This window comes from Arachis ipaensis, chromosome B09, assembly GCF_000816755.2.
Source record: "Arachis ipaensis cultivar K30076 chromosome B09, Araip1.1, whole genome shotgun sequence".
Lineage (NCBI taxonomy): Eukaryota > Viridiplantae > Streptophyta > Magnoliopsida > Fabales > Fabaceae > Arachis > Arachis ipaensis.
Window position 1 is genome coordinate 49,544,492 of NC_029793.2, and position 14,459 is coordinate 49,558,950.

At 33.4% G+C, this 14,459-nt stretch overlaps 3 protein-coding genes across 5 annotated transcripts in view; all 3 read left to right on the forward strand.

Annotated features, from left to right (window-relative positions):
* LOC107618810 overlaps nucleotides 1-10,389 on the forward strand; it is a 62,722-nt gene extending 52,333 nt beyond the window's left edge. For all 3 annotated transcript variants that reach the window (XM_021110401.1, XM_016320976.2, XM_021110402.1), the window contains exon 4: nucleotides 10,216-10,389. In XM_021110401.1, coding sequence (XP_020966060.1) covers nucleotides 10,216-10,278 — 63 coding nt within the window. In that variant the 3' untranslated portion in view covers nucleotides 10,279-10,389. The remainder of the gene's footprint in view (nucleotides 1-10,215) is intronic.
* LOC110266219 lies at nucleotides 2,457-4,979 on the forward strand. The gene is made up of 6 exons (XM_021110403.1): nucleotides 2,457-2,809; nucleotides 3,065-3,197; nucleotides 3,698-3,794; nucleotides 3,862-4,106; nucleotides 4,194-4,285; nucleotides 4,925-4,979. The coding sequence occupies exons 1-4, from the start codon at nucleotides 2,577-2,579 to the stop codon at nucleotides 3,933-3,935; spliced, it is 537 nt and encodes a 178-aa protein (XP_020966062.1). The 5' UTR covers nucleotides 2,457-2,576; the 3' UTR covers nucleotides 3,936-4,106; nucleotides 4,194-4,285; nucleotides 4,925-4,979.
* On the forward strand, nucleotides 6,980-8,024 carry LOC107618811 (the record flags this gene model as incomplete). The annotated part of the gene is given in 5 exon segments (XM_016320977.2): nucleotides 6,980-7,058; nucleotides 7,141-7,226; nucleotides 7,312-7,475; nucleotides 7,606-7,681; nucleotides 7,796-8,024. Coding segments are annotated over 4 exon segments (363 nt in total). The 3' UTR covers nucleotides 7,867-8,024.

The window sequence follows — 14,459 nt, forward strand, 5'->3', positions numbered from 1 at the left end:
ATCTAATTCCTTTGTTGATTGATAATTGGAGAGATTGCTAATTGGTTTGGAGTGCACTAAGGCTAGTCTTTCCTTGGGAGTTGGCTAGGACTTGTGGCTCAAGTCAATTCATCCACTTGACTTTCATTTCTTTAGTAAGGGTTAACTAAGTGGTAGCAATGAACAATTCTCATCACAATTGAGAAGGATAACTAGGATAGGACTTCTAGTTCTCATATCTTGCCAAGAGCTTTGTTAGTTGTTAGTTTATTTTCTTTGCCATTTATATTTCTTGTCCAAAAGCTTAAAAACCCCAAATATAATTCACAACCAATAACAAGACACTTTATTGTAATTCCTAGGGAGAACGACCTGAGGTCCAATACTTCGGTTTATAAATTTTAGGGGTTTGTACTAGTGACAAACAACTTTTTGTATGAAAGGATTATTGTTGGTTTAGAAGCTATACTTTACAACGAGATTTCAATTGTGAATTCTAAGCCCATCAAAAATCCAATCGTCACCGCCTATGGAGTTGTTTGTATGCTTGAATAGGTGGGGGTGGTATTTGCAAGATACTCCGATGCCTAAGTCAGCAAGGGGTTGGGCAGGTTTAGAATATTGGAACTTAAGTATACCTGAGAGCGTCATTGTACTTATAAGGGATGAGCCAATAACCACCGTTAGAGTAGTTCCACTATTGATGGTGGATAACCATCCCTTTATCTTAGGGTTGTTGAGATTTCTCTTCTAGAAGTGGGAGAGAGATTTACGGGGGCAGTTATTCAGTTAGATAGGTGTTAAGTGCCTGCTTACGTCGAACCTGACCTCTTAAACGAGGTCGGACAAGCGGTAGAGGCCAATCTACTGGATTGGGCCTTTTAACTCGATTTGGGCCTGGCTTTTTTATTAAGGATAGGGTATGAACACATACTCTTTTCTTTAGTAAAAATCAAAATCAAATAAAATAGTTCTTTAATCAAATTAACCAAAATAAAACTTCCAACTTCTCATAAAAATTTTGGCAGCATCTCCTTTAAAACCCGAACTTTTGCTACCTTTCAAAGGTCCCATCCAAACAATTTCTCAAACCTTTCTCAACCATTTTCGAATGTCAAACCATTCCAAATATCAAATTATCTTCAATATCAAATCGTTTTCAATATCAAATCATTTCTCAATCCCTTACAATGGGTTAAAAACTAAATCATTTCTCAATAAAACAAACAAATCAAATTCAAATCAAGCTTTCATTACCTACCACAATGCCAATTCAATAAACAGAAATAGCCACAATCCAACCATAATCATAACAACTTTAAACCAATGAGAAAACCTAACTCATTTCGTCAATTACTCATCACATTTCATTTCACAATCAATATAGCATTATCAGGCAACCACTTCAGCAACATCCAAATAAACATCTTCAATCGATTAATAAACCAACCAAGCAAGGAATTATATTCAAGACAACTTAATTCAATCCACAAGACTTATGAAATCAAAAAATACATTTTTCGCATTAATATCGACTTGTAACAATTCTTAAAAGTAAAATTAGTTTAAGAAAAAGTCCTTAACTCGAATAGTCAAAATTCGAAAGCTATAAAACACATCAAAATCGCTTTTTCTCCCATCCCACCGTAGCGGCAACACTTTTGACTGCTCCTGCGGCAGCAGCGGCAAGACTTTTGATCGCTTCTGCGGCAACAGCAAACATCGAACACCACATGCAGTCATAGTAACTATACTCTGAGACATTAACATCGCAAAATCCTCGACAAACTATAACAGAACGACGAAGGTTCTGAAACAAGAAAACTTACTGTACTCAGAGAAGAACCAAAGAATGTTGTAACAACGAGTTCAGTGGCGAGTTCTGTCGATGTCAATGCCATTGTCTAGCAGCCAGAGGCGCAGGCGTAGTCCGCAGTGACGGCGGTAGTAGAACAGCGATCCAAATGACACCGTGCAACTTTCTGATGACCATGGCAGTAGCATTGGTGTCTCCTCTCTCCCATGCGAGCTCCTTGGTAGCGGCTACAACCCACTACGATGATAACGATGCTTTCCACAACAAACCCTAGCAGCGGTAGCAACGACAGACCTTGATGGTGACGGTAGTAGCGTCGAGGATGAAACCGTCTGCTTCTCCGTCACACATTTCTCTCTCTCTACGTCGTGTTCTCTCTCATGCTCCCTTCTCTCCTCCTCGCGACAGCAGCGGTGATGGCCTAATAGCAGCGGTGGAGCGCGACGACGGCTTGGCAACGGAAGCATCCCCTCGCTGGCGTCACTACAAAAAAAAGAAGTTTAAAATGGCATTTATATTATGGTGGTTTTGAAGAACCGCCGTAATATTTAGTTATTATGGCAATTTTAGTCGCTGCCACTAATAAATTTGAAATTGGTAGCGGTTTTGGTCGTTATGGAGGTTTTGAACCGCCGTTATCACTTGTATATAAAGTGACAAATTGGAAATCCCTAGTTTTCAGAAACACTTGGTTGAAAGTTGAAGCTCCTGTACGACCCTACTGCAGCGATCTCTCCCTCTCGCGTTCTCTGACGATCTCCTCCATCGATGATCTTCTCCAATGACATCTCTTCCAGCGATAGCTTCTCCAGCGGCGATCTCCTCCGGTGACGGCCCCTCCAACTTCCTCTCCTTGCTATCCCCTGTGTCTTCTCCGCCAAAATCTCAGCACCTCCCTTTCGTTCTGGATCAGGAAGGTCGGCTTGCCTCTTTTAGGTTGTTTGTGAGGATTCATCACGAGTGGTTCCACTGTTTGTGCAGCAAGATCAACAGCAAAAGCAAGAATAAGAAGAGGTGAGGTTGAACCTGGTTTATGTCTTATTATAAACTTGTAATTGCGGTTTCAGATTGCTATTGATGTGATTATGATTATGATTGAGTTACTGTTATTGCAATTGAAATAAGAACCCTAGGTTTTTGGCAAGCATTTGCACCTAATTGTGACTAGAATAAAAAATAGAAAATTTTTCCTCTTCACTCTTGAGATCAACATTCCAAACAAACTCATTTTTCATCTCATCCATGCCAACACTAGATTTTGAATTGTAGTGGAGTAGTAGTAGCAAGTGTACTTCTCCATAGTCCACATCCGCTATGGCCGAGCATTGAAGCTTCGATTTTGGTGAACAGGAAAGCTCTGGATTGTACAGACACTCAGAACCATAATCCACATAATAATGAGGTCCTTCTTCAGCTCTGTAGAAGCAGGCAAATACTGTCTTCTTTCTTTCTTTTTTGTTTTTCCTGCTTCCTCGTTCCGCATTATTATCCATTACAAAGAAAACAAAAATTCAAAAAAAAATATTTCATGTAGAGTATGTATTTGTTGTGTTGAACTTGAAAAGGAAGAAAAGAACTTAGGACAAATGTGTTTTGTTTCTAAATTAAAATGCCCTTAGTTTTAATAGAGCTGAATGAAATATATTTATGGAAATGCTTTCTAGGTTTGTGTCAATTATGGCCTATATAGTTATAGAGCTGAATGTTAATGCTATATGCTCATCATTTGATCAAAGGTGTAAATTTACTTCATCCATTCATTTAGAAAATTTTCCACATTTTTCTACAAGAATAAACTAATCATCACCCTTAAAATTGTTGATACTTTATTCTGTTTAGTTATGTTAGTTTATGTTCTGCTTTTGTTAATTGAACTTTATCTTTAATGTTGAGTCTACTTAGGTTGGGGAGGCTATACCACTAAGTAATGCTTCAGTGGATGCAGTTGTTGGAACGCTTGTATTGTGTTCTGTTAAAGATGTTGATTTGGCATTAAAAGGTAATGGAACTTGTAGAGCTTTCTGTGTTTTTCTCAAATAAATGTATTGATTTATTATTTGGTGCAGAGAGGAGCTTACAAGTTACAGCAAAGAAGAGTATTTACTCAATCATCACTGTACTTATTAGTTTACCTGTGTGATTATCATCACTGTACTCATTATATATTCCTCCCAATGCATAGATATTAATTGATATTATTATACTCAATCATCATTGCTGGGGCACTTGAACTCAGTGAGAAGACAGCTAGCGATGCGATGACTCCTATATCTGACACATTTGCCATTGATATTAATTCCAAACTTGATAGGTAAGTTGTATTAAAAATTTAGATAAGTCTAGTTTTTAATTTAGTACATATTTTATTCATCTAATTTAACACCAATTATTTGAGCAGGGAGCTGATGAACCTAATATTGGAGAGGTGGCACAGCAGAGTCCCGGTTTATTATGAGCAGCCTACAAATATTATTGGACTTATACTAATGGGTACATATATAGCATGCATTAGAGCAAAATTATATGCTTAACTTTTCTTTGGGGTTACGATATTTGATAGAATTAGACTATTATAAAATGTGTGGCATTGTTGTACAAGTTCATTTTAAATCTTGATGCTGGTGAAGTCGTGAAGGACTACAAGTTCATTTTTAATTTTGTTGTTCTTATTCATTGTTATCAATTAAATATATATAGTATCGATAAATAATTAAAATAATATATAAAATGTAATTTCACAAAGTAAATGCCTTTAAAATGTAATATATAGTTATAATTCACATTTTATTCTATACTATTAATTATTTTATTTCTCACTAAGAAAAAAGAAAGCAAACTAGTGAATATTTTCTTGTGTATTTCATAATCCTGGCATCTGAGTCGTAATGTTCAATATATGAATCATCAGAAGATGGTGAACATTTATGGCTTCCAGCAGAATTTAGTAAACCAGAGCTAGGATTATTCAGTTTACAATTTGAATGTAGAATCTCAAGGACAACTTTGATTTTAGATGAAGTGTACTCACTCTGTTGCACTAGTGAATGAGAAAAATCATTTACTTCTATGGATTCTCATTATATATAAGTATAGAAATTGCCATAATATGTTATTTTTCTTTGGAAACAGGAATCATCTAGCTTGAAGGAGGTTCCAGTAGTGATCATGTCATTGGGGAACATACCAAAATAGATTAACCAGTAATTCCTATCAACAACTAAATATCAAAAATCTATATTTATTAATATATAACCAAATTAAATATCTTAATGGTGGATCTTCTGTTCTGTTTTGATGCGGGTGTAGGGATATTATATCATTGGAAGGATGGGGTGCATTATGGAGAGGTTTTCGTTTGAGAATTGCTCGAGATTCTCTATTTTAGGTGCATAATGTTAGTAGCTTTTAACAAAGAATCTAATAGAAGACCTCTCAAAATGTTTTAGGTGCTGCACACAGATTTTGATCAATCTTTTTAAGTTTAGTTGCCATATTTTGACGTGTGCTTCTCATTATCTTGATATTGCAGGGATATGATTCAATCCCAGCTGAAATTCCTGATCCTAAAGCCAAGAAGGTTTATTTTCTTACCATATTTATAATTTAAGAGTAAGATCTTTATTTAGATAGAAGGCTTTGCTAAAAGCTCTTAGTTTGCTTCTTTTTTTTATATTTTGTTTGAGTAGCCTGCTGACTGGGATGAGGATGAAGATGGACTATGGAAGCCCTTCAAAGTGCCCAATCCAGCATGCAAACGGCCATGGAAATGCAGGTAAGTTTGTAGTGTAACACGAGTGAACTACCTCTTAGTTAAATTAGGTATTATAATAGTGACATAAGTTCAAATAATTTTGCAGAAGGGAATGGGAGTGCCTCTAGATAGTTATGTCTAGCTGAAATTATTAAACTTTGAAGTTATCACCCTTGATGATTGGTGATATTCTTTTATTTAAAATTGTACTGAATACCTGTTGTGGCAAGCTCAATGCTCTAGTATAATAATTTTACATATTTTAAATGTGTACAACTTTGTAGTTAAATGGGTGATCATTAAGTTCTGAGTTCAAACATAGGAAATTCCGCTATTAATTATTTTCCATTTGCTGCTCATAACATCTGGTGTTGTACTATTGTTATTATCTTTGAACCTTTAACCATCAAACTTAACATGATTGTGTGGTTGCCTAAACTAAATAAAGGGTATGGCTTATCTTTATGATTATAATTGAGTTGCGGGCTATTTGGTTGCAGATATAGAGCCCCTTCAAAATAATCCTGATCTGGAAGAAGGCTACTGCAAAGCATTGTTATATCGATTACGCTTTCGTAAGGTTTTATCCTATGTTTGTTCTCTTTTAAGTTATGTAAATCATGCAGAATCGTATAATCATGCTCAGTTTATGCGTTAAGCATAAGTTGTGTCTATTCATTAATAAACATACCTAAATCAATCTACTCATGTCAACAATAGGGTGATAAAAAATTGTAAAATTAACATGTAGCTTTTCCACTTTCCTGGATTAGTATAGTTTTTAAGCTCAAACTAGGAACTTGAGGGTGTCCTATTCCAGAGGCCCATATCCACTGTTTGCCATCTGGTTTTTACACTTGGATACTAGTTACTGGAACCTTCCGTACCCTATATACATTAGTGTCTTTTCCCCTTATTTTTGTTTAGTCATGATGGTAGCATGACTTGGAGGTATGAAAGAAATCAAAGAATGACCTCATGTAAACTACCCAAGCCTTGCTCAGAAGAGATTATTTTCTGGGTGAATCTTGCTCAGAGGCAACTGCAGCAAGTTATTGATAAGGAGAAAATCTGGTCAAGACTGACAACTTCCGAAAGTATTGAGGCAAGTTACATGCATCTATGAAGACAGCTTGGTTTAACCTTCTTGAATTCATACTCAGTTCAACTGACTACACATACGTCTCACAGCTAAATTACCATAGTCAGACCTATACTTTGCTTGAAAATGCACTGGTATACAAATTCTTATTGGTTGATAGGGTTATGGTCCAATGTTTCTGACCTTAGTTTAATTGTGTTGAGATCCACAATTCATGACATTGTTCTTGAAATTTTTATTTTGGTTAGATTTTGAAACAGAAAAGTACTTCATAATGTCTAGATTTATTTATCTATTTAATTTTAAATGTGGAAAAATGTACGAGGTGCAGGAATGGAGGTGCTGTCTCTTTGAATGGGTTTAAAATTGTTCTACGACAGCTACAAAAGTTGGCACCTGAACTACATCGAGTAAGCTTAGGAGGTTATTTTTTGTGTTATTTATGGGCTTCATTTTTTGTTATTGCTGATCTTGATTTTTACATCCATCTAGGTTCACTTTCTGAGCTACTTGAATAGTCTTTCTCATGATGATTATATTACTGCTTTGGAGAATCTTCATTGCTACTTGGATTATAGGTATTTGAACTGTTAGTTCTTTTCTAGTATCTCTACTGATATTGAAATTGGACAATGAATTGTTAATTCCTCATTTGGTGACTAGTTATTTTAAAGCAAGTGATAGAGGTAAAAAGGCATAATCATTATGCCTGGTGTCCATGCTGGATGAGAGCTTTAGATCATTCTATAAAAATCAAACTATATAATCTTCCTCACACTTTGCTTCAATTCACCTGTTTCATGATCATTTCTCAATCAACAATGAAGGTTAGTTAGAAGCTTATCCTACATTAAATAAAGTATATATGAGTATTTAGTTTATTATTAATTATTTCGTTTCATGTATGATATGTTAATATTAGTCCTAATAAAATCTTTTATTGATTTGTGTTAACAGAAAGTTGTGTTGAAGTTGGATTTACACAATGACAAAACCAAGCAAAAAGCTATGAAAACTGTCTCTAATATTTCAGGTACTTGAAATAATTCTACCATCGCATCTCTTATTTCATTCAGCGCATTAATAAATAACATTTAATTAATTTGTAGTAATTATTTATTTATTTATCTTTATTTTATTTTTGCAGGGGTTGAATCAGTATCTGTGGACATGAAGGAGAAGAAAATGAGTTTAAATGGTGAAAACAGCACTTATTAGATGATTTAAATACATTATTAGATATTAACATAGTTTAGAAAACTAGATGGTAGATTTGACTGATTAGTATTTATTGTAATGTTTGTATTTTAGTAAGTTTAGTAAGACAAGATTTTGTATAAGAGTTATTACTTTTGATTTTTAATAATAAAAAATTATATATTATATTAATATTTTATTTGAGTTATATAATATTTCATTTATGGATTATGATTTTTTGCTATTGTGAAATTTTAATCACAAAATTATTTAATTAACGCGATAAATATGACGGTAAAAATTATTTTTTAAACGATAAAAAATGTCACTATTAGGGTAAAACGGCAGTTCAAAAATGCTATTTTAACTAATCAAAACGCTACTATCAGGGTAAAAATGGCGGTTCAAAAATGCCGTTTTAACCAACCAAAACGCCACTCTGTCAGGGTAATAATGGCGGTTCAAACTGCCGTTTTAACCTATCCAAAAACCGCCATTTTAACCCTAGAAATAACGACGGTTTGAACCGCCGTTTTAACTAACTAAAATACCACTCTGTCAGGGTAATAATGGCGGTTCGAACCGCCGTTTTAACCTATTCAAAAACCGTCATTTTAACCCTAGAAATAATGGCGGTTTGAACCGTCGTTTTAACCTATTTAAAAACCGCCGTTTTAACCCAGGAAATTGTGGCGGTTTTCAGAAAACCGCCGTAATAACTATAATGGTGCCCAGAATTACGTCGTTTTCTGAAACCGCCATTTCTGGTAATAATGGCGGTTCAAACCGCTGTAAATACCCAAAAAAACTGCCATTTTAACCAGGTTTTTTTGTATTGCGTCGTCTCTCGCTCCCTCTCCGATCTTCTTCTCCCTCGCAGCGCATCTCTCCCTCCCTGTTCTTTTCTTTTCTTTTCTTTTCTTTTCTTTCCTTTCTGTTTGTGTGTGTGTGAAGAGGAGTGAGTGTGAAATGAGTGAGGGTGCGGCGGTTGGAGTGAAGAGAGTGTGTTAGGGTTTTGGTTAAGGTAAGTTTGGGAATTATGGTTTGTATATAAAATTAGGATAATAGTAAAATTTAAGGATATTAATAAAAATTAAGGGATAGAGTATAGATTTAAAATTAAATTATTTAAGTACTCTTAATAGATTTATTTTATTATATTATATTATATTTTACATATGAATATATATTCCATATATTATTTTTAATGAAAAAAATTTAATAACCAAACTAACCATTAATTATGTGGGTAAGAAGTGATCCATGGCAAAAAAAAAAAAGGCGCTGGCTATACTGGGAAGAGAGGTTGTGTGGGAGGGCGGTAGATGGCGATGACATTGGCGCCCCAACTATGGTTAAGATAAGGACCAATTACAATGTGACACATAATGAAGGGTAACCTACATGTTATTTTAGAGGGGGTTAGGTAGCATTCACCATATAAAAATTGTTAAAAATATAATTTTAAATAAATATAATAAATTATAAAAAACTTATTATTTTCTTTTTAAAAGTCTGAGTTCTTACGCTACCCACTGAAAATTTGGACAAAATTAAGAAATGGTCATTAATTTCTGACCAAGATACATCAATATCCTAGAATTTAAGTCTAGTCAAAATAAGAAAACAATACATGGGAAATTAACTTTGATAATAAAATTAAATCAAAACAATAAAAAGGCTTGGCTCTAGTATCATCGAAGTAATACATAAAGTTCATAAAACGCAACAAAAGACAGTTTTAGGAATACATACAACTCAAATGATGTTGAAATAATAATACTATTTTCTATAGTATATGATTCTTTGATCATTTGGCTTTTTGTAAAAGCCAAGTGGCTAAACATCTTCAAAATACGACATCTTTTTATTTTTTGTAGAGTGTTTATGTTGGTTATTATTATTGTGGATTTTCAACCCATATATATGAGACTATTTACTTCAATGGATTCCACATTCTTACTGGCTATCTTCTCCTTTCTCCTATCATGAAGAATTCAATGTTATACTTTTCATTTGCTCTTCTTTATACTTTTCTCTTATCAACACATGTCTTAACTCATGAAATACCAAATAATGGTGAGTCATCTTTTTTTTTTTTAAATTAGGGAGTGTTAAGTAAACAATGACTATTTTGAACAACATAAACAACAACCAATTAAATAAAAATACATTACATACACCTCTAAATTACCCATCTAATCTTAATATTAAAATAACTATCCGTATACCTAGTAAAATGAACATCCGATATATCTATTGTTCATATTATTTAATATTTTTATTGTCTACCTATACTTTTTCTTTTTTATTTTTTTTCTTTAACTTTTGTAAGTTAATGAAAAGTTTACTCATATTTTTCCAACAAAGACTTCCAACATGATACATGGCGGTAAAGGATATGGAGACATTGATGAGGCGACAACAACCTAATACCAACCTATCAATTATATACATATGTAACCAAATATATAATAATATCGATATCGGGTGTCTTACGACTTATTTATATATGAAGCTACTATTTGGTTATTATGCTATGCATTTCTTTCTTGTTATCTCTGATTTGGTCATTAACCTAAATCAATATTTGATGTTATGAAATAAATATGATTTTAGTATAAAATTATTTTCTTGTTCGATAATAATTTTAATTTAATCTTGAAATTTTAATTTTATTATCTCAGTCAAACATTAAAGCAATAACTGGATTTATCTAAAGAACAATTATATATATATGACAAATAAAATTATCATTTTATCCAATACTTAATCAACACTAAATTTTAAATATTAAATTTTAAATCTTAAATCTTAATAATATAAAATAAAGTGTTGGCCTAAAATATTAATTAATATTAATAAAAAATACAGTCATATTACACATCTATATAATTTTGTATCCAAGTTCATCCAAGTTGGTCCAACATAAAAAAAAAACCCAATACCATTAAATAAAACGTGAAATACACGCGTCTAACACACACGAAACTGCTCTTACCCAATGCTTCTTCTCTTCTTCTTCTTCTCACGCTCGTTTACGCACGGAGCATCTTCTTCTTCTTCGCCTTCTTCTTCGCATTCCTCCTCCTCCTCTTCCTCATTCTCCTCCTTTTTTTCGTATTCTTTCTTCCTCACGTGTTTTCTCCTTATCGTCATTCTTTTGTTGTTGTTGCTGCTGTATTTTTTTCCTCTTTCTCTCTTTCGTGAAGAGGCAGCAGAAGGTCAAGAGGAAGAGTTTTAAATTGTGCAGAACAGAAATGAACCGAATATGTTATTATGGTTAAACAATTGTATAGTACTAAATGAATGGAGTATTATCCATTTTATAAATTCAAATTAGGACATCTTTTTGCATAATAAACTGAACATGTACTCATGGCTAGTGAAACAATTGTATAATACTGAGCGAACGAAACATAATCCATTATATAAAATCAAATTCAAACAGCTTTCTGCACAATGAACCGAACACAGTACTCATGGTGAAACAATTGTATAGTACTGAGTGAACGAAACATAATCCATTATATAAAATCAAATTCAAACATCTCTACCTACAATTTACAGATTATCAATTCAATTCAATTCAATTCATTACACCTCCGTCCATTCATTTTAATTCAAATTAGCAATTGCATTCCATTCAATTCGATTCAACATTGAATAATCCAAACTTCATCAGTTTGATTCGTTTCAGAAGAATAATCCAAATTGCTCTCATTCAACTGATTTGAAGTTGTGTCATTCATTGTTTCGATTCAGATGTGCAGATCGAAGAAGAAAACGAAGAAGAATAGGAAGAAGATAAATGCAACGTAACCAGATCGAAAGAAGAAAGCGAGAAGATGAACGCGACCAGAGGAGAACGACGAAAGCATACCGATCAATAAGAAAGAACGCACGTGGAGCAAAGTTTTAGGTTACACCACGTTAAATGTAGCGCGTGTATGACAAACGAATAATGGGGGAGGGGAGCGCGTCTGACCAATATTGCTTGAATAACTTGGATATATTTTTTATATGGATGTAGAACATTATTGTAAGAGGAATGCTAGGGGGCCAGTAATTTTGGTGTTTTGTAACCATTATTTGGCCATCAATAATGTTTTTAATGGTGTGAGATTACATCTAATGGTGGGAGATCACTCACTTTTGTTTTGATGGTTAAGTGCTGGCCAAAAAATATAAAAGTTGCTGACCCCTAGACTTTTTCTTATTATAAAAAATATTGACCTCTTAACTATTTTTTTTATCTAAAATTTTTTTATGTAATTAAATAACATAACTTAGACACCCAACATCAACAACTATCAAACAAAGACAAATACAAATGATAATAGTGACAATATGTACATACGGAATTTTTTTCTTAAAGAATGAAAAAAATTTATTATTTCCAAAAAGAAAATAACTCCCAATGTCCGGTTTACCACGCAATAAATAGGACCCCTTCGTCGTTTATCTTTGTCAAACTTCTTCAAATATTATTTTTACCCTATCTTTTTTATTTTTTCTAATTCATAATTTTATTATTGTTTAAATATTTAATTTAGATATTGTTATGCTATAATTATTTAAAAAGTTAGGTTAGATAATGTTACCTAAAAGTAGTTTTTAGTTATTATAGGAATAATTATTTAGATCAGATAATAATGTATAAAAATAAATATTTATATTAGATGAGTGCATGATTTTAATTTTGATTTTAATTTAAAGTGTATTTAAATTGTAGGTTACGAGGAAAATTAACTTATGTTTAAGATTAACAAGTGACCAATACGTAGAGGATAGAATAAATATTTTTTAATTATAATTTAAGTGGCATTACTTGACTATTTAGATTAGCTTAATGTGATTCAAATTTTATTTGAATTTTAGTTTAGATTTAGTACGTCATGATTATTTTATTTTTATATTTGAAGGGTTACATAGCATGTATCAATGGAGCACAATTTGCTAAGAGGCTATGAGGAGAATTTGTATAGACTAGATAAGATTGATTATATTGTTGGAAGATTTAGACAACTGATATAAAATTTAAATTATGTATTCATTGAATATAAAATTTATATTTTTGGGAGCTTGAATTCTATATAAGTTTGTGTTTTTTAGCCTACGTACTAAGATGTTAGATACTTGACGAAATAAACTGACACGGTCCAACAAGCTTCCTAGGTCATACCTCAGATGAACAGACTCTGAACATGTGAGATACGTGATTGAGTGAGACTATGATTAGACGTTGCCTGTTTTGATTGAAAGGTGGCAGCCAAAGTCAAACACGTTTTATTTGCCTATATGAGTTGACTATTACCTTGCAGGATGTGACTTATCAGTTAGAACTTCTAATTGATGGAGATCCTTCTTTAGTGGCTACATGAATAGCTGGGAGCTTTTCTATGAGGGACGGACCATGATGGAGTTATGCTAGCAGTTGATAAGAGCTGTAATAGGACCCATTGAGAAACAAGATCAGAACAAGTAGAGCGTCAATATATCGTGGTTTAGAGATACAATATGTCAGGATTTGGAAGAGGACATAACGGATGAGCGATGTATGCAGTACACCTGAGGGTATATCAGGCAGATCATAGTAGTATTTTGTATCTGGACATGTCTGACTGTCGAGTTCACAAGAGGTGGCTGCCACTATTGAAGGATCTAGATTGGGGTGGTCATCTATTTTGGAGTTTAATTGTGCTTGGCTTTTCGTACTAGGAGATGTGTCGAACCACAAACTAAATGCAACAAAATTTAGGTGGATGTAGAGGTTTGCTTCTCTCTTGGACATATTATCATATCATTGCGTTTTTACCCCAAGAATTTGAAGAGTGGAAATTTTCTTTTGTCCAGAGTTATTTCTGTATTTCTTTTCTTTGTTTTATTGCTCTCTAAAAAAAAAAAAAAAGAATGTGTAACTTTTAACAACTCATGAAATTGTAGGTGGGTGGGACACAAGCTATCTCGGGGCTCTAAGGATACTAGACTTTGAAGTTGGAGAGGAGTTCTCAACAACATTGAGACAAATGACAAAGTTAATCAATATATTTGTATATAAGTATAGACGTGTTCTTTTTTTTTTTTTGACCAATTGCCTTGTTATTGATTGAATTTACATCACAACTTTTATTTGCGTCTGTCACAACAGTATTTGCGATGTATTTTTAGTGGGTGCATTTAGTGTTGGTTAGTTTGATAGACCAACAGGATCACGTTGTAGGCCACATAACACATGATCTACCTGTTTATACTCTGAATCCTCCATAGTTCATCAACCAGAGGATGATGATTTGCCATAGGTGCAACCTCGAAGGGGGTGACGGGATAGGGTGCATCCTATGCCTGGCCAAGCTAGAGCAGCTTGTAGATGATGATATTAGGGAGTTGTGATTCACAAATGTCATGCTTGCAGATTATTTGGCCTTTGAGCCACAATGTCTGACACAGTCATCATATATCAGTTGGATCAGTGCGAATTATAAGTTCGTGAAGTAGTTTATCTCTTCGTCTTCCTCAATAGATATATCCATGGGTTCAACATTTACTTCATCACCATCAGATAAAGGATTAACTTGATTAGGATCATTCATTCGTTCTCCAACTATAAAACC